This window comes from Chiloscyllium plagiosum, unplaced genomic scaffold, assembly GCF_037043375.1.
Source record: "Chiloscyllium plagiosum isolate Xiang-an unplaced genomic scaffold, Cpla_swu_hap1 HiC_scaffold_47, whole genome shotgun sequence".
NCBI lineage: Eukaryota > Metazoa > Chordata > Chondrichthyes > Orectolobiformes > Hemiscylliidae > Chiloscyllium > Chiloscyllium plagiosum.
Window position 1 is genome coordinate 15,504,834 of NW_028270185.1, and position 25,156 is coordinate 15,529,989.

Genomic DNA, 25,156 nt, shown 5'->3' on the forward strand with positions numbered 1-25,156 from the left:
AGAATAATCTGGAACTGACTCACTCCAATCTCCAGGTGAACGGGTTGGAGAGGGGGGGAATCCAGATTAGATCCGATTGATTCAGACTCTCGCCCTCTCTCTTTTACCCGTCCAAATGAAGGAGTGGGGGCAAATGATCTGAAATTTTCTCCCCATTCCAACCCCTCTACATGGATAGAGAATAAAATAAATAGTGCCTAAAGCCAAGCGGTCTGAGAGTTGATGCTGTTAGAAAGACAGAATTTCCACCTATTTTACAGCGATGTGTTAATCTCCACTCACCCACCGCTGTTGCTCTAATACTTGAGTATTTTACGAGCTAGCTCTGTACGATGATTGCTTCCACGATAACACCTCTCAAACTGGCCACATTTTAAAACCAATAGATTTCCCCCTCCAAGTATTTTAAACTGCTGGAGAATTTGAGCAATGCTTTCTGAAAAAAAAAGACTTTTTTTTTAAAAAAAGGCACCGGGCTGTTTCTTTTTTTTTACAAAAAAATAAAAATAAAAACAGATGCTATTTTTCAGGGGGACTTTTGCTTTTGGCTCCCGAGTCCGTGACTCTGAACAAGCGCGAGTTACTTAACTGGGAGCGTCAGGCAGACTCATTCCTGTTTCACATGTTCTGTTAAAATGTTAAATCATAATTGCAGTGTGGAGGGCGAGGGTTAACGGGAACTGTGTGTTAATCACACAAAAATGTACTTAGCGCCCAATACTTGTGTGTATTTAATGAGCTGATCTTTTTGACTGCGCGGTCAGTTGACAGATTTCACACACTCTCTAGTTTTCAGTTGTGTTTTTTTTAAAAAAAAGTTATTTCATTTTAAAGTTATTTCTTTTTTCCCTAAGCATTTCATATTCTTTTCCTCTCGTGCTCCAACAAGGAAATTAAACGCCGTGATAAAAACGCGGCTGTCTCTAATGCAAAGCTAAACTCGTTATACAGGGCACTTAGCCAATGCTCTCAAATAAATAGATATGTGCTGCAGAATGAGTCCCACTCCTTAAATTTGTCAGGTTGTGAAGATTGGACTAACATGCACCAATATTTTTAACATTGAATGTGCACTAACTGTAGATCGTATCTAAAGCACTTTGTACGTATATAAAACGCACACAGAAAAGAATATATTTACCATTTGCTCTTTCAGTCTTCTGTTTTCTCTCGCTCGACTGTTTTGCAACAGCGGATATGCTGGTATTTTAGATTGTATAATTGCGTGTACTATACATTATTTCAACAGCAAAAAAAAGCCTGTTATTAAAAATGATTATTTTTCCAGAATAACTCAAATTTATCCCCTTGTTTGTATTGTAAATGATGCACAGTAGAGAATGGACTTCACTTGGGCATGTGCAGAGTCGTCTATTTTTCTAACTTTATTTAGCCTTCAATAAAAGTATCTTTGTCACCCAACTGTTAATTTTCTTACTTATAAATATCTGTGTCTATTAACTTTGGACCCCTCTATTCGCTGCTGGTTTTTGCACATTAAAAAGAGAACAATTTCTCAATTGCAAATCTTTTTTTTAAAAGGGTTCTCTTTTTTTGCTCGATGTAGGAGGTGTTTTTTTTTAAAAAAATTGTTTTTAATTCGGCGTTCATATTTTTGATCATTCAATCTCTCTCTCTCCCCCCCCCCCCCCTTCCCCTTTCCACCTCCTTCCCTCCCAAATTAAACAGGCATCCTCTCTTCCCTTTGCTGGCCCTGGTGTTTGAAAAGTGCGAACTAGCGACGTGCACTCCCAGGGACTGCGGGATGGCCGGAGGAGATGTGTGCTCATCAGATTCCTTCAATGAAGACATCGCCGTGTTTGCTAAACAGGTTTGGAGAGAGGGAGGGAGATGGGATTGGGTGGGGGGGGTGGGGGGGGCGACTCAAGGGGACAGCGTGCAAGAGCGAGTTTAGAGACAAGTTCAGTTGTCAGGGAATTTCTAACAACAGTGCATTGTATAATATGGGTGCAATAATATATTCTTAAAAAGAAGCGGGGGGTTAGGGGGTGGAGGGTGGGTGAATGCAGTCCAGGTTACTGGTTTCAAATCAGCCACAAATCTGCCCAAACCAAAGATCTTTTGAAAACAAACTCCCTTTTGGTGTTGTAAACATATCGGCTTTGCACCTCTCCAGATGACCAAAACCAGTGTGAAATCTTTCTGATTAATTTCGCCTTGCACTGGTCTCCAGGATTAATTTAATCGCGGCGGATGTCCGTAAAAGCGTCAATTCCAACTCAAAATCAGATTGAAATTGGGTTTAATTTCACTTGGCCCCAAAAGGGTTGATGCAGGGGTCAAACATTGGGGGAGAAGGGGGATGTCTCACATCCATCTGATGGTCCGTGGGGCCAGTTGGGATGGAGAGAGTTTCCACTCTATTCCCTTCCACTCAGACCCCCTCGCCCCCTGGAAGGCAAGCTCCCTGTAACGCTAGCTGGGGGAGACTTGAGCTATTGCAGAAAGCGGAAGGGGGTAAGGATGCTCTCTGAGAGAGAGAGAGAGTAGGAGAAGAGGCACAGACTGCAGAAGATCCCCACAGTAAATTCTGGCCGGGTGATTGCCCTACTTTCCCAAAACACAAACCGGGTTCTAGACAAATCCCGAAATTATGAAAGGGATTATTTAGCTCAGTGACTCCATGACTGGGAAACTGCAAGATTAGAGAGTAGACTGTGTATGTGTGTGTGAGAGAGAGACCGTGTAACCTTTGAATGGGTAGATGGTGTTGGTGTTTAGACTGGGACCTTGTGTAACCAGAGGGTGTAGAGGCTGTCTGTATGATGTTCCATGTCTTTTTGTACATGTATGACATCCCATGTCAGTATAAATGCTCCTCAATTAAATCTGTATGAGACTGGCTAATGATTTTGCTAGAGATCATTTATGTAACTATCAGTCTGTGTGTGCGTGTATAACTCTCACTGTATATGTGTGTGTAACTCTCACTGTATGTGTGTGTGTAACTCTCACTATGTGTGTGTGTGTAAATATGTGTGTATATTTTCTCACTGTTTATGTATGTGTAGCTGTAACTCTCACTGTGTGCAACTCTTACTGCGTGTGTGTGTAACTCATTATATATGTGCGCAAGTGTGAGAATATCAGGACCTGGGTTTGTGTGTGAATTTGTCACTGTCTGTCCGTGTGTCTGTGTTTGTGTGTGTGCGTGTGTTTGTGTGTGTGCAACTCTCACTGTGTGTGTGTAACTCTGTGTGTGTGTGTATTTTCTCACTGTATATGTATGTGTGTGTCTGTAACTCTCACTGTATGTGTGTGTGTAACTCACTCACTATATGTGTGTGCAAATGTGAGAATATCAGGACCTGCGTTTGTGTGTGAGAGTTTGTTGCTGTCTGTCCATGTGCCTGTGTGTGTGTATGTGTGTGTGTGTGTATATGTGTGTGTGTACGTCTGTGTTTGTAGCTGTAAGTATCTGATATACTTGGCAAAGCAAGATTGGTGTCAAACATTCTGTTACTGATTCTGGGTCCAAATATTTGCAGTTAACTATTAGAAGTCCGTTGAATTCTAATAAAATCTCTCCCCACTCTCTTTTAATTTCCAGATTCGAACAGAAAAACCTCTATTTTCCTCCAATCCGGAGCTGGATAATTTGGTAATTAGAGTTTAAAATCTCAGTTGTACTAATGTTAAACTGACTGGGAGAGGGAACAGATAAAAGGGCTGTCTGCTTTCTCAATTTGTCCTTGCAAGTTAAGTCATGTCCATGAAAGCGTTAATGTTCTCTATTTAATTGTATCAAAGTAATATTTGGAGGGAGGATTTAATTCAATTAATTTGTTACTGTTGCAAATTAAGTTTGTAATCAAACCGAAATGTAACTTTTGCAGAGAGTGTTTCCTGTATTAAATTCAGTATAGGAAGCTCATTGGCTCCCGTGTGGTTCTCAAATAATAGTATCAAACTTTAAACCAGGTACTTGCTGGGTTCCCCTTTACTGACCGTATCTGTTGTACCTAACAGATGATTCAAGCCATCCAAGTGTTGCGGTTTCATCTGTTGGAGTTGGAAAAGGTAAGGGGGCATTTACTGGAAAGTTTGCGAGTGTGCATGAAAGTGCCTGAGCTTACACACTTGTCTAACACTGTGTGTGCCTGAGTGCATGTATGTGAGAGTGGGCGTGTATGTGTTATTGTGCATGCGAACATAAGTGCGTGTGAATGTATGAGGGAGCAAATTACTGCAGATGCTGGAATCTGTATTGGGCACAAAAAAAAAATGTTCCAACTCAAAATGTTAGCTTGCTCTCTCTCCATGGTTGCTGCCTGACCCACTGTGATCTCCAGCATTTTACTTTGTGAATAGTTGAGGATCTGTGTGTTTGTCGGTCTGTTGAAGTACATGTATTTGTGCGCGAGTGTCTGTGGGGGTGTGAGAGTGGAGAGAGAGGGGGTGGAGTGTCTGTGGGGGTGTGGGGAAGAGTGTGTATTGTGAGAGACAGTGAGGCTGTGCCGAAGTTTATGGAATGAGGTTACCAGTCTATTTGAGATCTCGGACGTGTCTGAGCTGATTTCAGTGCCAAGTGTTTGTACCAAGTCATTTACTTCTCTAAACCCTCACTAATGTGATAATTAACTATTTAATTCCAACCCCCTGAGAGGCACTGATTGAATCCTGTGGCAGTGAAGCAGAATACTATTATGTCCAGTTCATTCTTTCACTGTTCCTTTCTTCACTCCTCATTGTAACTTTTTCCATCCTCTCCTTTCCGATTTTATTTCCTTCCCACTCTTCTTTGCCATGTGCATGAATCTCTCCTGTTCTCCACTAAATCCTGTACTAATTTCAGACTCTCTTCCCAGATCCTTCTCTCGATTTTATTCCTGCTTCTAAATCTTTACATGGTGCCTTAGCACTTGGGAGCGGGGAGTGATGATAAATGATACACTTTGTTTTGTTAAATAATCCTCACCTTTATTAACATTCTTTAAATATCTGCATGACCAGATAGCACTGGTTCCTCACCATCAATCAGCATGGTTAGAGATCGAGCTATTAGATCTACTAGGGCAATTAGTACCAGAATTATTGTGGTGTAGGTGAAAGCCATTCAGCCCATTCTCCCGGATCTATACTCTATCTGATGGAGCCATTCTTTATAACCGGTTAGCTCAGATGGCTGGACAGCTGCTTTGTGACTCAACCAGAGAGCTTTCAATTCCTGCTACCATTGAGGACTCTCCATCTCAACCTCTCCCTTCGCCTGAGGAGTGGTGACCCGCAGGTTAAACCACTATCATCGTCTCTCCCTGATGAGAGAGCAGCTCCTATGGTCTGGTCAGACTATGGCGACCTGATACAATGAAGGACTCCCTTTCTCAACCTTGCCTGAGGTATGGTGGCCCTCAGGCTAAACCACCAATAGTCCTCTCTCTCTGTGTGTCTCTATTTCTCTCTTTCTCTCTCTCTTTCTTCTCTCTCTCTCTCTATTTCTCTCTCTGTCTCTATTTTTGTCTCTCTCTCTTTTTCTCTCTCTTTCTTCTCTCTCTCTCTATTTCTCTCTCTCTCTCTCTCTCTTACTCTCTCTCTACTTCTCTCTCTCTATCTCTTCCTTTCTCTTACTCTCTCTCTAACCATTTACCCTCTGGAATTGTGGTGACTTGCTCTTTTATTTATAACATGCAGGACCTCAAATGCTTTGGAACAAATACTGTACCATTTTAAAATGTGTTCAGCAATATTTACATCAAATCTGACATCTAAAAATTATATACAGCATTTAGATATATGTTGCAAAAATATTTGGATTCCCGTTGAGTACAATTTAAATCATATATGATATTTAAACATCATATATAGGATGCCGAATGACATACATTATATACTATGCAAATATTATTTTTAATGTGTGCAGTATTATTTGTCCTGTAGCTGATACAGGGCTTTTGTTTCACCTTGTACGATGCAATTATTTTTTATACAATGTTCAGTAACTTTATAATACTTGATATTAAATGGAGGATGTTTAGTGATGTTTGTTTTATACGTTCTGTGGGCTTTATACGCAAACAGCAAATCTTTTGTAATTATTTTTAATTTGTCTTAAAATGCTCAGCAGTAGTATAGATTTGAGCATTTGAGTGAGGTGCCGCTATTTGCAATGGGTGCCTGGCTTTTATGTCATTGCATCTCGGCTATTTTTCTCCACGGGATCATTTCTCCTCAGGAGGAAAGAAAGGAAAAATTTTCAGCATCATTAATCTTAAATCAGATTATTAAATCAGCCCAGGCCCTGAGAATGCGAGAGGAGACAGGGGAACCTCTAAAAGGCCGTTATTCTGAGCAGGATTTCATATCTGAGCGGACAGCTGTGGATTGCAACATTTAAGAGGCATTTGGATGGGTATATGAACAGGAAGGTTTTGGAGGGGTATGGGCCGGGTGCTGGCAGGTGGGATTAGATTGGGTTGGGATATCTGGTCAGCATGGACAGGTTGGATCAAAGGGTCTGTTTCCATGCTGTACATCTCTATGACTCTAAATGCCTTGAAACGATGGCAACACTGATACTGGATCAGTGCAAGCGGTGATTATATTCCTGTCCCATCGCACACATTTCTTGCAACCAAAGAAGTTCACTTTGTCTAAGCTTGAACAATGCTAGCAGAGGCAACAGCCTAGCTGTATTATTGCTGGACTGTTCATGTAGAGACCCAGGTAATGTTCTGGGGACCTGGGTTCGAACCCTGTTGCAGCAGATGCAATATAAAAACCTGGAATTATGAATCTAATGATGACCGATTGTCAGGAAAACCCATCTGGCTCACTAATGTCCTTTAGGGAAGGAAATGGCCATCCTTACCTGGGCTATATGTGACTCCAAGCCCATATCTCTTGACTCTTAACTGCCTTCGAGGCAACTAGGGGTGGGTAAGGAAAGCTGACTCACCCCTCATCCTGTGAATGAATAAAAAAGAAATGTGTGGAATTGTAATGTGAGGCATTTCTCTCTGCGATGGTATTTGAAGGCGGTGGGGAAGAGAGTGGGATTACAGGAATCGTATCTGAGGGAGATACTGTTCTGTTGAGGGAGAGAGAATCAAGTGGATTCATCCTTGATCAGATGGCTCTGGGGAAGTTGAAACCCCCTTTTCAGCTCTTGAGAGAAATTCCATTGTTGGAGTCACTTGGAGAGATCCTCCCCCCCCCCCCCCCCCCCCCCCCCCAACCCCCGACCCAGTCCACCATCTTGATCTCGGGGTTCTTAGACATTGCACGTCAGAAAGGGACAGAGTTCAATTCTTTAAAACAAAACAGGCTTGCTTTCATTGCACAGAGCATTGACTGCGAGCGACGTTATGTTGCGGTTGTACAGGACATTGATGAGGCAACTGTGCACAATCCTAGTTTGCCTGCTGTGGGAGTGATGTTATTAACTGAAAAGGGTCATCAGAGGCCAAGGGTGATCTTTCAAGAGGTTTATAAAATCACGAGGGACGTGGGTAGAGTGAATGCCAAAGAATCGGACCCAGGCCCTGGACGCTGTGAGGCATCAGTGCTCACCACTGAGTTGTCAGGGGCGTGTAGGCAAATGCAGTTTAGTTTGAGAAACGTGGTCAGCATGGACAAGCATTACTGAAAACTCTGCTTCTGTGCTCTATGACTCAACAAAACTTGCCTTGAGCCGCAGGGTGTGGGTCGAGTGGGGGGGGGGTGCTAAAGTTGGTGACTGAACATCAGTGTCACCAGCCCATCCTTCAGCTCTGGGAACGTGGGTTCAAATCCCACCGTGACACCCAGGTAGGATTTAAATTGTGGACGGAGGAGCCGTGAGCATTCCCGGGATGAGTGACCCAGGGGCTCATGCTCTGGGTGCACGGCTTCCAGGTGCCTCCCCATAGCAACGTGGCCTTCTCCAAAATGGCCTCACTGAGTGGGAGGGCAAGCCAGGGAGAGTTAAGAAACAGCAATCCCATGAATGAAACATAAAAACGTGACCATACGCAGGGACGTAGAGGACGGGACTGAAACTCAGGCAGTTTACAAGACATTGATGTTGTGAGATGTCAGGAATGCCATGTTTTGCCAAGGTGGGTGGCTATCCTGGCAAAACTCTCAACGGGGATAGGTTGTAGTGTCCCAGAGTAATGCCCCTAAAACTGTCAGCAGGGTAAGAAACGCGAGCCAGTAAACCTATCGCCCATGATCCTCACACAAATCCCGATCAGAGGAATTCTCGGACTGATTTCAAAGCTGTAACCCCATCCCAGGGTTCAGATGGGGGTTACGAGCTGGTGTGACCTTTGACCCTCCCGGCCGCTGACATCATCGGAGTATCTGTTGACGTGACTGGTTTGGAATGGATCCCGTAACACTCCAGCCCTGAGAGTGACCCAGGCCCTGGCACAGGCCTGTGCTGCTCAGGCAGTGATTTATGATGCTGCTTCTCTGTGTGTGTTTTACTAAAGGCCGGAGGGCCATTGCTTTAGGGGCTGCAGTGAGGCCAGCATGGTCCTGCTCCACTGTGTCACCCCAGCCTCCATCACTCCCTCCACCCTCCATCACTCCCTCCACCCTCCATCACTCCCCCTCCACCCTCCATCACTCCCTCCACCCTCCATCACTCCCTCCACCCTCCATCACTCCCCCTCCACCCTCCATCACTCCCCCTCCACCCTCCATCACTCCCTCCACCCTCCATCACTCCCCCTCCATCACTCCCTCCACCCTCCATCACTCCCTCCACCCTCCATCACTCCCCCTCCATCACTCCCTCCACCCTCCATCACTCCCTCCACCCTCCATCACTCCCCCTCCACCCTCCATCACTCCCCCTCCATCACTCCCCCTCCACCCTCCAACACTCCCTCCACCCTCCATCAGTCCCTACCCCCTCCATCACTCCCTCCACCCTCCATCACTCCCCCTCCACCCCCCAACACTCCCTCTCCAACACTCCCTCCACCCTCCATCACTCCCTCCACCCTCCAACACTCCCTCCACCCTCCATCACTCCCCCTCCATCACTCCCTCCACCCTCCATCACTCCCTCCACCCTCCATCACTCCCTCCACCCTCCATCACTCCCCCTCCATCACTCCCTCCACCCTCCATCACTCCCTCCACCCTCCATCACTCCCTCCACCCTCCATCACTCCCCTTCAATCACTCCCTCCACCCTCCATCACTCCCCCTCCATCACTCCCCCTCCACCCTCCGTCACTCCATCCACACTCCAACACTCCCTCCACCCTCCATCACACCCCCTCCACCCTCCATCACTCCCACTCCACCCTCCATCACTCCCTCCACCCTCCATCACTGCCCCTCCATCACTCCCCCTCCATCACTCCCCCTCCACCCTCCATCACTCCCTCCACCCTCCATCACTCCCCCTCCATCACTCCCCCTCCACCCTCCATCACTCCCTCCACCCTCCAATACTCCCTCCACCCTCCATCACTCCCCCTCCAACACTCCCTCCACCCTCCATCACTCCCTCCACCCTCCATCACTCCCCCTCCATCACTCCCCCATCACCCTCCAACACTCCCTCCACACTCCATCACTCCCCCTCCAACACTCCCTCCACCCTCCATCACTCCCTCCACCCTCCATCACTCCCTCTCCAACATTCCCTCCACCCTCCAACACTCCCTCCACCCTCCATCACTCCCTCCACCCTCCATCACTCCCCCTCCAACACTCCCTCCACCCTCCATCACTCCCTCCACCCTCCATCATTCCCCTCCAACACTCCCTCCACCCTCCATTAATCCCTCCACCCTCCATCACTCCCTCCACCCTCCATCACTCCCACTCCAACACTCCCTCCACCCTCCACCCTCCATCACTCCCTCCACCCTCCATCACTCCCTCCACCCTCCATCACTCCCCCTCCAACACTCCCTCCACCCTCCATCACTCCCTCCACTCTCCATCACTCCCCCTCCAACATTCCCTCCACTCTCCATCACTCCCTCCACCCTCCATCACTCCCCCTCCACCCTCCATCACTCTCCCTCCAATTCTCCCTCCACCCTCCATCACTCCCTCCACCCTCCATCACTCCCTCCATCCTCCATCACTCCCCCTCCAACACTCCCTGCACCCTCCATCACTCCCCCTCCACCCTCCATCACTCCCCCTCCAACACTCCCTACACCCTCCATCACTCCCCCTCCACCCTCCATCATTCCCCTCCAACACTCCCTCCACCCTCCATCACTCCCCCTCCACCCTCCATCACTCCCTTTCCAACACTCCCTCCACCCTCCATCACTCCCCCTCCACCCTCCATCACTCCCCCTCCAACACTCCCTCCACCCTCCATCACTCCCCCTCCAACCTTCATCATTCCCCCTCCAACACTCCCTCCACCCTCCATTAATCCCTCCACCCTCCATCACTCCCTCCACCCTCCATCACTCCCACTCCAACACTCCCTCCACCCTCCACCCTCCATCACTCCCTCCACCCTCCATCACTCCCTCCACCCTCCATCACTCCCCCTCCAACACTCCCTCCACCCTCCATCACTCCCTCCACTCTCCATCACTCCCCCTCCAACATTCCCTCCACTCTCCATCACTCCCTCCACCCTCCATCACTCCCTCCACCCTCCATCACTCCCTCCATCCTCCATCACTCCCCCTCCAACACTCCCTGCACCCTCCATCACTCCCCCTCCACCCTCCATCACTCCCCCTCCAACACTCCCTACACCCTCCATCACTCCCCCTCCACCCTCCATCATTCCCCTCCAACACTCCCCCCACCCTCGATCACTCCCCCTCCACCCTCCATCACTCCCTTTCCAACACTCCCTCCACCCTCCATCACTCCCCCTCCACCCTCCATCACTCCCCCTCCAACACTCCCTCCACCCTCCATCACTCCCCCCCCAACCTTCATCATTCCCTCTCCAACACTCCCTCCACCCTCCATCACTCCCCCTCCAACCTCCATTACTCCCCCTCCAACACTCCCTCCACCCTCCATCACTCCCCCTCCAACACTCCCTCCACCTTCCATCACTCCCTCTCCACCCTCCATCACTCCTCCTCCAACACTCCATCACTCGCTCCACTCTCCATCACTCCCCTCCAACACTCCCTCCACCCTCCAACACTCCACCCTCCAACACTCCCCCTCCAACACTCCCTCCACCCTCCATCACTCCCCCTCCAACACTCCCTCCACCCTCGATCACTCCCCTCCAACACTCCATCACTCACTCCACTCTCCATCACTCCCCTCCAACACTCCCTCCACCCTCCAATACTCCCTCCACCCTCCATCACTCCATCCTCCATCACTCCCCCTCCAACACTCCCTACACGCACCATCACTCCCCCCCAACATTCCCTCCACCCTCCATCACTCCACCTCCAACACTCCCTCCATCTTCCATCACTCCTCCTCCACCCTCCATCACTCCCCCTCCAACACTCCATCACTCGCTCCACTCTCCATCACTCCCCTCCAACACTCCCTCCACCCTCCAACACTCCCTCCACCCTCCAACACTCCCTCCACCCTCCATCACTCCATCCTCCATCACTCCCCCTCCAACACTCCCTCCACCCACCATCACTCCCCCTCCAACACTCCCTCCACCCTCCAACACTCCCTCCACCCTCCAACACTCCCCCTCCAACACTCCCTCCAACGTCCATCACTCCATCCTCCATCACTCCCCCTTCAACACTCCCTCCATCCTCCATCACTCCCCCTCCAAACTCCATCACTCCCCTTCCAACACTCCCTCCACCCTCCATCACTCCCCCTCCAACACCCCCTCCACCCTCCATCACCCCCCCTCCAACACTCCCTCCACCCTCCATCCCTCCCCCTCCAACACTCCCTCCACCCTCCATCACACCCTCTCCATCACTTCCCCTCCATCTTCCATCACTCCCTCTCCAACACTCCCTCCACCCTCCATCACTCCCCCTCCAATACTCCCTCCACCCTTCATCACTCCCCAACCACTCCCTTCACCCTCCATCACTCCCCCTCCAACACTCTCTCCACCCTGCATCACTCCTCATCCAACACTCCCTCCACCCTCCATCACTCCCCCTCCAACACTCCCTCCACCCACCATCACTCCCCCTCCAACACTCCCTCCACCCTCCCTCACTCCACCTCCAACACTCCCTCCACCTTCCATCACTCCCACTCCACCCTCCATCACTCCTCCTCCAACACTCCCTCCATCCCCCATCACTCCCCCTCCAACACTCCCTCCACCCTCCATCACTCCCCCTCCAAAACTCCCTCCACTCACCATCACTCCCCCACCAACACTCCCTCCATCCACCATCACTCCCCCTCCAACACTCCCTCCACCCTCCATCATCCCCCTCCAACACTCCCTCCACCCTCCATCACTCCCTCCACCCTGCAACACTCCCTCCACCCCCCATCACTCCCCCTCCAACACTCCCTCCATCCCCCATCACTCCCCCTCCAACACTCCCTCCACCCTCCATCACTCCCCCTCCAAAACTCCCTCCACTCTCCATCACTCCCCTCCAACACTCCCTCCACCCTCCAACACTCCACCCTCCAACACTCCCCCTCCAACACTCCCTCCACCTTCCATCACTCCCCCTCCAACCTCCATCACACCCCCTCCAACACTCCCTCCACCCTCCAACACTCCCCCTCCAACCTCCATCACTCCCCCTCCAACACTCCCTCCACCCACCATCACTCCCCCTCCAACCTCCATCACTCCCCCTACAACACTCCCTCCGCCCTCCATCACTCTCCCTCCACTCTCCATCACCCCCTTACAACTCTCCCTCCACCCTCCATCACTCCCCCTCCACCCTCCATCACTCCCCCTCCAACACTCTCTCCATCCTCCATCACTCCCCCTCCAACCTCCATCACTCCCCCTCCAACACTCCCTCCACCCTCCATCACTCCCCCTCCAACACTCCCTCCACCCTCCATCACTCCCTCCACCCTGCAACACTCCCTCCACCCCCATCACTCCGCCTCCAACACTCCCTCCACCCTCCATCACTCCCCCTCCAACACTCCCTCCACCCTCCATCACTCCCCCTACAACACTCCCTCCGCCCTCCATCACTCTCCCTCCACCCTCCATCAACCCCTTACAACACTCCCTCCACCCTCCATCACTCCCCCTCCACCCTCCATCACTCCCCCTCCAACACTCCCTCCACCCTCCATCACTCCCCCTCCAACCTTCATCATTCCCTCTCCAACACTCCCTCCACCCTCCATCACTCCCCCTCCAACCTCCATTACTCCCCCTCCAACACTCCCTCCACCCTCCATCACTCCCCCTCCAACACTCCCTCCACCTTCCATCACTCCCTCTCCACCCTCCATCACTCCTCCTCCAACACTCCATCACTCGCTCCACTCTCCATCACTCCCCTCCAACACTCCCTCCACCCTCCAACACTCCACCCTCCAACACTCCCCCTCCAACACTCCCTCCACCCTCCATCACTCCCCCTCCAACACTCCCTCCACCCTCGATCACTCCCCTCCAACACTCCATCACTCACTCCACTCTCCATCACTCCCCTCCAACACTCCCTCCCCCTCCAACACTCCCTCCACCCTCCATCACACCCTCTCCATCACTTCCCCTCCATCTTCCATCACTCCCTCTCCAACACTCCCTCCACCCTCCATCACTCCCCCTCCAATACTCCCTCCACCCTTCATCACTCCCCCTCCAACACTCCCTCCACCCTCCATCACTCCCCCTCCAACACGACTCCACCCTCCATCACTCCCCAACCACTCCCTTCACCCTCCAACACTCCCCCTCCAACACTCTCTCCACCCTGCATCACTCCTCATCCAACACTCCCTCCACCCTCCATCACTCCCCCTCCAACACTCCCTCCACCCACCATCACTCCCCCTCCAACACTCCCTCCACCCTCCCTCACTCCACCTCCAACACTCCCTCCACCTTCCATCACTCCCACTCCACCCTCCATCACTCCTCCTCCAACACTCCCTCCATCCCCCATCACTCCCCCTCCAACACTCCCTCCACCCTCCATCACTCCCCCTCCAAAACTCCCTCCACTCACCATCACTCCCCCTCCAACACTCCCTCCACCCTCCATCATCCCCCTCCAACACTCCCTCCACCCTCCATCACTCCCTCCACCCTGCAACACTCCCTCCACCCCCCATCACTCCCCCTCCAACACTCCCTCCATCCCCCATCACTCCCCCTCCAACACTCCCTCCACCCTCCATCACTCCCCCTCCAAAACTCCCTCCACTCCCCATCACTCCCCTCCAACACTCCCTCCACCCTCCAACACTCCACCCTCCAACACTCCCCCTCCAACACTCCCTCCACCTTCCATCACTCCCCCTCCAACCTCCATCACACCCCCTCCAACACTCCCTCCACCCTCCAACACTCCCCCTCCAACCTCCATCACTCCCCCTCCAACACTCCCTCCACCCACCATCACTCCCCCTCCAACCTCCATCACTCCCCCTACAACACTCCCTCCGCCCTCCATCACTCTCCCTCCACTCTCCATCACCCCCTTACAACACTCCCTCCACCCTCCATCACTCCCCCTCCACCCTCCATCACTCCCCCTCCAACACTCCCTCCACCCTCCATCACTCCCCCTCCAACACTCCCTCCACCCTCCATCACTCCCTCCACCCTGCAACACTCCCTCCACCCCCATCACTCCGCCTCCAACACTCCCTCCACCCTCCATCACTCCCCCTCCAACACTCCCTCCACCCTCCATCACTCCCCCTACAACACTCCCTCCACCCTCCATCACTCTCCCTCCACCCTCCATCAACCCTTACAACACTCCCTCCACCCTCCATCACTCCCCCTCCACCCTCCATCACTCCCCCTCCAACACTCTCTCTATCCTCCATCACTCCCCCTCCAACCTCCATCACTCCCCCTCCAACACTCCCTACACACTCCATCACTCCCCCTCCAATCTCCATCACTCCCGCTCCAACACTCCCTCCACTCTCCATCACTCCCTCCACCCTCCATCACTCTCCCTCCACCCTCCATCACTCCCCCTCCAACTCTCCCTCCACCCTCCATCACTCCCTCCATCCTCCATCACTCCCCCTCCAACACTCCCTGCACCCTCCATCACTCCCCCTCCACCCTCCATCACTCCCCCTCCACCCTCCATCATTCCCCTCCAACACTCCCTCCACCCTCCATCACTCCCCCTCAACCCTCCATCACTCCCTCTCCAACACTCCCTCCACCCTCCATCACTCCCCCTCCACCCTCCATCACTCCCCCTCCAACACTCCCTCCACCCTCCATCACTCCCCCTCCAACCTTCATCATTCCCTCTCCAACACTCCCTCCACCCTCCATCACTCCCCCTCCAACCTCCATTACTCCCCCTCCAACACTCCCTCCACCCTCCATCACTCACCCTCCAACCTCCATCACTCCCCCTCCAACACTCCCTCCACCCTCCATCACTCCCCCTCCAACACTCCCTCCACCTTCCATCACTCCCTCTCCACTCTCCATCACTCCCCTCCAACACTCCCTCCACCCTCCAACACTCCACCCTCCAACACTCCCCCTCCAACACTCCATCCACCCTCCATCACTCCCCCTCCAACACTCCCTCCACCCTCGATCACTCCCCTACAACACTCCATCACTCACTCCACTCTCCATCACTCCCCTCCAACACTCCCTCCACCCTCCAATACTCCCTCCACCCTCCATCACTCCATCCTCCATCACTCCCCCTCCAACACTCCCTACACGCACCATCACTCCCCCCAACATTCCCTCCACCCTCCATCACTCCACCTCCAACACTCCCTCCACCTTCCATCACTCCTCCTCCACCCTCCATCACTCCCCCTCCAACACTCCATCACTCGCTCCACTCTCCATCACTCCCCTCCAACACTCCCTCCACCCTCCAACACTCCCTCCACCCTCCAACACTCCCTCCACCCTCCATCACTCCATCCTCCATCACTCCCCCCCCAACACACACTCCACCCACCATCACTCCCCCTCCAACACTCCCTCCACCCTCCAACACTCCCTCCACCCTCCAACACTCCCCCTCCAACACTCCCTCCAACCTCCAACACTCCCTCCACCGTCCATCACTCCATCCTCCATCACTCCCCCTCCAACAGTCCCTCCACCCTCCATCACTCCCCCTCCAACACTCCGTTCACCCTCCATCACTCCACCCTCCAACACTCCCCCTCCAACACTCCTTCCACCCTCCAACACTCCACCCTCCAACACTCCCCCTCCAACACTCCCTCCACCCTCCATCACTCCCCCTCCAACACTCCCTCCACCCTCGATCACTCCCCTACAACACTCCATCACTCACTCCACTCTCCATCACTCCCCTCCAACACTCCCTCCACCCTCCAATACTCCCTCCACCCTCCATCACTCCATCCTCCATCACTCCCCTCCAACACTCCCTACACGCACCATCACTCCCCCCAACATTCCCTCCACCCTCCATCACTCCACCTCCAACACTCCCTCCACCTTCCATCACTCCTCCTCCACCCTCCATCACTCCCCCTCCAACACTCCATCACTCGCTCCACTCTCCATCACTCCCCTCCAACACTCCCTCCACCCTCCAACACTCCCTCCACCCTCCAACACTCCCTCCACCCTCCATCACTCCATCCTCCATCACTCCCCCTCCAACACTCCCTCCACCCACCATCACTCCCCCTCCAACACTCCCTCCACCCTCCAACACTCCCTCCACCCTCCAACACTCCCCCTCCAACACTCCCTCCAACCTCCAACACTCCCTCCACCGTCCATCACTCCATCCTCCATCACTCCCCCTCCAACACTCCCTCCAACCTCCAACACTCCCTCCACCCTCCAACACTCCCCCTCCAACACTCCCTCCAACCTCCAACACTCCCTCCACCCTCCATCACTCCCCCTCCAACACTCCGTTCACCCTCCATCACTCCCCCTCCAACCTCCATCACTCCCCCTCCAACACTCCCTCCAACCTCCATCACTCCCCCTCCAACACTCCCTCCACCCTCCATCACTCCCCCTCCAACCTCCATCACTCCCCCTCCAACACTCCCTCCACCCACCATCACTCCCCCTCCAACCTCCATCACTCCCCCTACAACACTCCCTCCGCCCTCCATCACTCTCCCTCCACTCTCCATCACCCCCTTACAACACTCCCTCCACGCTCCATCACTCCCCCTCCACCCTCCATCACTCCCCCTCCAACACTCTCTCCATCCTCCATCACTCCCCCTCCAACCTCCATCACTCCCCCTCCAACACTCCCTACACACTCCATCACTCCCCCTCCAATCTCCATCACTCCCCCTCGAACACTCCTCCACCCTCCATCACTCCCCCTCCAACCTCCATCACTCCCCCTCCAACACTCCCTCCACCCTCCATCACTCCCCCTCCAACACTCCCTCCACCCTCCATCACTCCCTCCACCCTGCAACACTCCCTCCACCCCCATCACTCCCCCTCCAACACTCCCTCCACCCTCCATCACTCCCCCTCCAACACTCTCTCCACCCTCCATCACTCCCCCTCCAAAACTCCCTCCACTCACCATCACTCCCCCACCAACACTCCCTCCACCCACCATCACTCCCCCTCCAACACTCCCTCCACCCTCCATCACTCCCCCTACAACACTCCCTCCGCTCTCCATCACTCTCCCTCCACCCTCCATCAACCCCTTACAACACTCCCTCCACCCTCCATCACTCCCCCTCCAACACTCTCTCCACCCTCCATCACTCCCCCTCCAAAACTCCCTCCACTCACCATCACTCCCCCACCAACACTCCCTCCACCCACCATCACTCCCCCTCCAACACTCCCTCCACCCTCCATCACTCCCCCTACAACACTCCCTCCACCCTCCATCACTCCCCCTCCACCCTCCATCACTCCCCCTCCAACACTCCCTCCACCCTCCATCACTCCCCCTCCACCCTCCATCACTCCCCCTCCACCCTCCATCACTCCCCCTCCAACACTCTCTCCATCCTCCATCACTCCCCCTCCAACCTCCATCACTCCCCCTCCAACACTCCCTACACACTCCATCACTCCCCCTCCACTCTCCATCACTCCCCCTCCAACACTCCCTCCACTCTCCATCACTCCCTCCACCCTCCATCACTCCCCCTCCACCCTCCATCACTCCCCCTCCAACTATCCCTCCACCCTCCATCACTCCCTCCACCCTCCATCACTCCCTCCATCCTCCATCACTCCCCCTCCAACACTCCCTGCACCCTCCATCACTCCCCCTCCACCCTCCATCACTCCCCCTCCAACACTCCCTCCACCCTCCATCACTCCCCCTCAACCCTCCATCACTCCCTCTCCAACACTCCCTCCACCCTCCATCACTCCCCCTCCACCCTCCATCATTCCCTCTCCAACACTCCCTCCACCCTCCATCACTCCCCCTCCAACCTCCATTACTCCCCCTCCAACACTCCCTCCACCCTCCATCACTCACCCTCCAACCTCTATCACTCCCCCTCCAACACTCCCTCCACCCTCCATCACTCCCCCTCCAACACTCCCTCCACCTTCCATCACTCCCTCTCCACCCTCCATCACTCCTCCTCCAACACTCCATCACTCGCTCCACTCTCCATCACTCCCCTCCAACACTCCCTCCACCCTCCAACACTCCACCCTCCAACACTCCCCCTCCAACACTCCCTCCACCCTCCATCACTCCCCCTCCAACACTCCCTCCACCCTCGATCACTCCCCTCCAACACTCCATCACTCACTCCACTCTCCATCACTCCCCTCCAACACTCCCTCCACCCTCCAATACTCCCTCCACCCTCCATCACTCCATCCTCCATCACTCCCCCTCCAACACTCCCTACACGCACCATCACTCCCTCCAACATTCCCTCCACCCTCCATCACTCCACCTCCAACACTCCCTCCTCCTTCCATCACTCCTCCTCCACCCTCCATCACTCCCCCTCCAACACTCCATCACTCGCTCCACTCTCCATCACTCCCCTCCAACACGCCCTCCACCCACCATCACTTCCCCTCCAACACTCCCTCCACCCACCATCACTCCCCCTCCAACACTCCCTCCACCCTCCAACACTCCCTCCACCCTCCAACACTCCCCCTCCAACACTCCTTCCAACCTCCAACACTCCCTCCACCGTCCATCACTCCATCCTCCATCACTCCCCCTCCAACACTCCCTCCACCCTCCATCACTCCCCCTCCAACACTCCGTTCACCCTCCATCACTCCCCCTCCAACCTCCATCACTCCCCTTCCAACACTCCCTCCACCCTCCATCACTCCCCCTCCAACACCCCCTCCACCCTCAATCACTCCCCCTCCAACACTCCCTCCACCCTCCATCACCCCCCCTCCAACACTCCCTCCACCCTCCATCACTCCCCCTCCAACACTCCCTCCACCCTCCATCACACCCTCTCCATCACTTCCCCTCCAACCTCCATCACTCCCCTTCCAACACTCCCTCCACCCTCCATCACTCCCCCTCCAATACTCCCTCCACCCTTCATCACTCCCCCTCCAACACTCCCTACACCCTCCATCACTCCCCCTCCAACACGCCTCCACCCTCCATCACTCCCCCACCACTCCCTTCACCCTCCATCACTCCCCCTTCAACACTCTCTCCACCCTCCATCACTCCTCCTCCAACACTCCCTCCACCCTCCATCACTCCCCCTCCAACACTCCCTCCACCCACCATCACTCCCCCTCCAACCTCCATCACTCCCCCTACAACACTCCCTGCGCCCTCCATCACTCTCCCTCCACTCTCCATCACCCCCTTACAACACTCCCTCCACCCTCCATCACTCCCCCTCCACCCTCCATCACTCCCCCTCCAACACTCTCTCCATCCTCCATCACTCCCCCTCCAACCTCCATCACTCCCCCTCCAACACTCCCTACACACTCCATCACTCCTCCTCCAATCTCCATCACTCCCCCTCGAACACTCCTCCACCCTCCATCACTCCCCCTCCAACCTCCATCACTCCCCCTCCAACACTCCCTCCACCCTGCATCACTCCCCCTCGAACACTCCTCCACCCTCCATCACTCCCCCTCCAACCTCCATCACTCCCCCTCCAACACTCCCTCCACCCTCCAACACTCCCTCCACCCTCCATCACTCCATCCTCCATCACTCCCCCTCCAACACTCCCTCCACCCACTTTCATTCCCCTCCAACACTCCCTCCACCCTCCAACACTCCCTCCACCCACCAACACTCCCCCTCCAACACTCCCTCCACCCTCCAACACTTCTTCCACCCTCCATCACTCCATCCTCCATCACTCCCCCTCCAACACTCCCTCCACCCTCCATCACTCCCCCTCCAACACTCCGTTCACCCTCCATCACTCCCCCTCCACCCTCCATCACTCCCCCTCCAACACTCCCTCCACCCTGTATCACTCCCCCCCAACACCCCCTCCACCCTCAATCACTCCCCCTCCAACACTCCCTCCACCCTCCATCACTCCCCCTCCAACACTCCCTCCACCCTCCATCACACCCTCTCCATCACTTCCCCTCCATCTTCCATCACTCCCTCTCCAACACTCCCTCCACCCTCCATCACTCCCCCTCCAATACTCCCTCCACCCTTCATCACTCCCCCTCCAACACTCCCTCCACCCTCCATCACTCCCCCTCCAACACTCCCTCCATCCTCCATCACTCCCCCTCCAACCTCCATCACTCCCCCTCGAATACTCCCTACACAATCCATCACTCCCCCTCCAATCTCCATCCCTCCACCCTCCATCACTCCCCCTCCACCCTCCATCACTCCCCCTCCACCCTCCATCACTCCAACTCCACCCTCCATCACTCCCTCCACCCTCCAACACTCCCTCCACCCCATCACTCCCCGTCCAACACTCCCTCCACCCACCATCACTCCCCCTCCAACACTCCCTCCACCCTCCATCACTCCCCCTCCAATACTCCCTCCACCCTTCATCACACCCTCTCCATCACTTCCCCTCCATCTTCCATCACTCCCTCTCCAACACTCCCTCCACCCTCCATCACTCCCCCTCCAATACTCCCTCCACCCTTCATCACTCCCCCTCCAACACTCCCTCCACCCTCCATCACTCCCCCTCCAACACTCCCTCCACCCTCCATCACTCCACCTCCAACACTTCCTCCACCTTCCATCACTCCCTCTCCACCCTCCATCACTCCCCCTCCAACACTCCATCACTCGCTCCACTCTCCATCACTCCCCCTCCAACACTCCCTCCAATACTCCCTCCACCCTCCAACACTCCCCCTCCAACACTCCCTCCACCCTCCAAAACTCCCTCCACCCTCCATCACTCCCCCTCCAACACTCCGTCCACCCTCCATCACTCCCCCTCCACCCTCCATCACTCCCCCTCCAACACTCCCTCCACCCTGTATCACTCCCCCTCCAACACTCCCTCCACCCTCCATCACTCCCCCTCCACCCTCCATCACTCCCCCTCCAACACTCCCTCCACCCTGTATCACTCCCCCTCCAACCTCCATCACTCCCCTTCCAACACTCCTTCCACCCTCCATTACTCCCACTCCAACACCCCCTCCACCCTCCATCATTCCCCTCCAACACTCCCTCCACCCTCCATCACTCCCCCTCCAACACTCCCTCCACCCTCCATCTCTCCCCCTCCAACACTCCCTCCACCCTCCATCACTCCCCCTCCAACACTCTCTCCACTCTCCATCACTCCTCCTCCAACACTCCCTCCACGCTCCATCACTCCCCCTCCAACACTCCCTCCACCCTCCATCACTCCCCCTCCAACAGTCCCTCCACCCTTCATCACTCCCCCTCCAACCTCCATCATTCCCCCACCAACACTCCCTCCACTCTCCATTACTCCCCCTCCAACACTCCTTCCACCCACCATCACTCCCCCTCCAACACTCCCTCCACCCTCCATCACTCCCCCTCCAACACTCCCTCCACCCTCCATCACTCCCCCTCCAACACTCCCTCCACCCTCCATCACTCCCCCTCCAACACTCCCTCCACCCTCCATCACTCCCCCTCCAACCTTCCCTCCACCCTCCATCATTCCCCCTCCATCTCTCCCCCTCCAACCTCCATCACTCCCCCTCCAACACTCCCTTCACCCTCCATCACTTCCCCTCCAACACTCCCTTCACCCTCCATCACTCCCCCTCCAACACTCTCTCCACCCTCCATCACTCCCCCTCCAACACTTCCTCCACGCTCCATCACTCCCCCTCCAACACTCCCTCCACCCTCCATCACTCCCCCTCCAACACTCCCTACACCCTCCATCACTCCCCCCCAACCTCCATCACTCCCCCTCCAACACTCCCTCCACCCTCCATCACTCCCCCTCCAACACTCCCTCCACCCTCCATCACTCCTCCTCCAACACTCCCTCCACCCTCCATCACTCCCCCCCAACACTCCCTCCACCCTCCATCACTCTCCCTCCAACACTCCCTCCACCCTCCATCACTCTCCCTCCAACACTCCCTCCACCCACCATCACTCCCCCTCCAACACTCCTTCCACCCTCCATCACTCCCCCTCCAACACTCCCTCCACCCTCCCTCACTCCCCCTCCAACACTCCCTCCACCCTCCATCACTCCCCCTCCAACACTCCCTCCAACCTCCATCACTCCCCCTCCAACACTCCATCTCTCCCCTCCAATACTCCCTCTCTCCCCTCCAACACCCCTCCCTCACCTCCAAGACTCCTTCTCTCCCCTCCAACACACCCTCCCTCCCCTCCATCACCCCTCCCCTCCATCATCCCCTCCCTCACCTTCAACACCCCCTCTCTCCCCTCCATCCCCCTCCCCCAACACTCTCTCCCCCTCCAACATCCCCTCCCTCCCCTCACAGACTCCCTCACCCACCAACCACCTCTCTCCCCAACACTCCCTCCACCCTCCATCACTCTCCCTCCAACACTCCCTCCACCCTCCATCACTCTCCCTCCAACACTCCCTCCACCCACCATCACTCCCCCTCCAACACTCCCTCCACCCTCCCTCACTCCCCCTCCAACACTCCCTCCACCCTCCATCACTCCCCCTCCAACACTCCCTCCAACCTCCATCACTCCCCCTCCAACACTCCATCTCTCCCCTCCAATACTCCCTCTCTCCCCTCCAACACCCCTCCCTCACCTCCAAGACTCCTTCTCTCCCCTCCAACACACCCTCCCTCCCCTCCATCACCCCTCCCCTCCATCATCCCCTCCCTCACCCTCAACACCCCCTCTCTCCCCTCCATCCCCCTCCCCCAACACTCTCTCCCACTCCAACATCCCCTCCCTCCCCTCACAGACTCCCTCACCCACCAACCACCTCTCTCCCCAACACTCCCTCCACCCTCCATCACTCCACCTCCAACACTTCCTCCACCTTCCATCACTCCCTCTCCACCCTCCATCACTCCCCCTCCAACACTCCATCACTCGCTCCACTCTCCATCACTCCCCCTCCAACACTCCCTCCAATACTCCCTCCACCCTCCAACACTCCCCCTCCAACACTCCCTCCACCCTCCAAAACTCCCTCCACCCTCCATCACTCCCCCTCCAACACTCCGTCCACCCTCCATCACTCCCCCTCCACCCTCCATCACTCCCCCTCCAACACTCCCTCCACCCTGTATCACTCCCCCTCCAACACTCCCTCCACCCTCCATCACTCCCCCTCCACCCTCCATCACTCCCCCTCCAACACTCCCTCCACCCTGTATCACTCCCCCTCCAAACTCCATCACTCCCCTTCCAACACTCCTTCCACCCTCCATTACTCCCACTCCAACACCCTCTCCACCCTCCATCATTCCCCTCCAACACTCCCTCCACCCTCCATCACTCCCCCTCCAACACTCCCTCCACCCTCCATCACTCCCCCTCCAACACTCCCTCCACCCTCCATCACTCCCCCTCCAACACTCTCTCCACTCTCCATCACTCCTCCTCCAACACTCCCTCCACGCTCCATCACTCCCCCTCCAACACTCCCTCCACCCTCCATCACTCCCCCTCCAACAGTCCCTCCACCCTTCATCACTCCCCCTCCAACCTCCATCATTCCCCCACCAACACTCCCTCCACTCTCCATTACTCCCCCTCCAACACTCCTTCCACCCACCATCACTCCCCCTCCAACACTCCCTCCACCCTCCATCACTCCCCCTCCAACACTCCCTCCACCCTCCATCACTCCCCCTCCAACACTCCCTCCACCCTCCATCACTCCCCCTCCAACACTCCCTCCACCCTCCATCACTCCCCCTCCAACCTTCCCTCCACCCTCCATCATTCCCCCTCCATCTCTCCCCCTCCAACCTCCATCACTCCCCCTCCAACACTCCCTTCACCCTCCATCACTTCCCCTCCAACACTCCCTTCACCCTCCATCACTCCCCCTCCAACACTCTCTCCACCCTCCATCACTCCCCCTCCAACACTTCCTCCACGCTCCATCACTCCCCCTCCAACACTCCCTCCACCCTCCATCACTCCCCCTCCAACACTCCCTACACCCTCCATCACTCCCCCCCAACCTCCATCACTCCCCCTCCAACACTCCCTCCACCCTCCATCACTCCCCCTCCAACACTCCCTCCACCCTCCATCACTCCTCCTCCAACACTCCCTCCACGCTCCATCACTCCCCCCCAACACTCCCTCCACCCTCCATCACTCTCCCTCCAACACTCCCTCCACCCTCCATTACTCTCCCTCCAACACTCCCTCCACCCACCATCACTCCCCCTCCAACACTCCTTCCACCCTCCATCACTCCCCCTCCAACACTCCCTCCACCCTCCCTCACTCCCCCTCCAACACTCCCTCCACCCTCCATCACTCCCCCTCCAACACTCCCTCCAACCTCCATCACTCCCCCTCCAACACTCCATCTCTCCCCTCCAATACTCCCTCTCTCCCCTCCAACACCCCTCCCTCACCTCCAAGACTCCTTCTCTCCCCTCCAACACACCCTCCCTCCCCTCCATCACCCCTCCCCTCCATCATCCCCTCCCTCACCTTCAACACCCCCTCTCTCCCCTCCATCCCCCTCCCCCAAC

General features: G+C 55.3%; 1 protein-coding gene across 5 annotated transcripts in view; it reads left to right on the forward strand.

The window, feature by feature from the left end:
• The window catches only part of LOC122542948 (homeobox protein Meis1-like), a 552,868-nt gene that overhangs the window by 162,015 nt on the left and 365,697 nt on the right, over positions 1–25,156 (forward strand). For all 5 annotated transcript variants that reach the window (XM_087984102.1, XM_087984106.1, XM_087984103.1 and 2 more), the window contains exons 3-5: positions 1,690–1,831; positions 3,572–3,622; positions 3,991–4,041. In XM_087984102.1, coding sequence (XP_087840228.1) covers positions 1,690–1,831; positions 3,572–3,622; positions 3,991–4,041 — 244 coding nt within the window. The remainder of the gene's footprint in view (positions 1–1,689; positions 1,832–3,571; positions 3,623–3,990; positions 4,042–25,156) is intronic.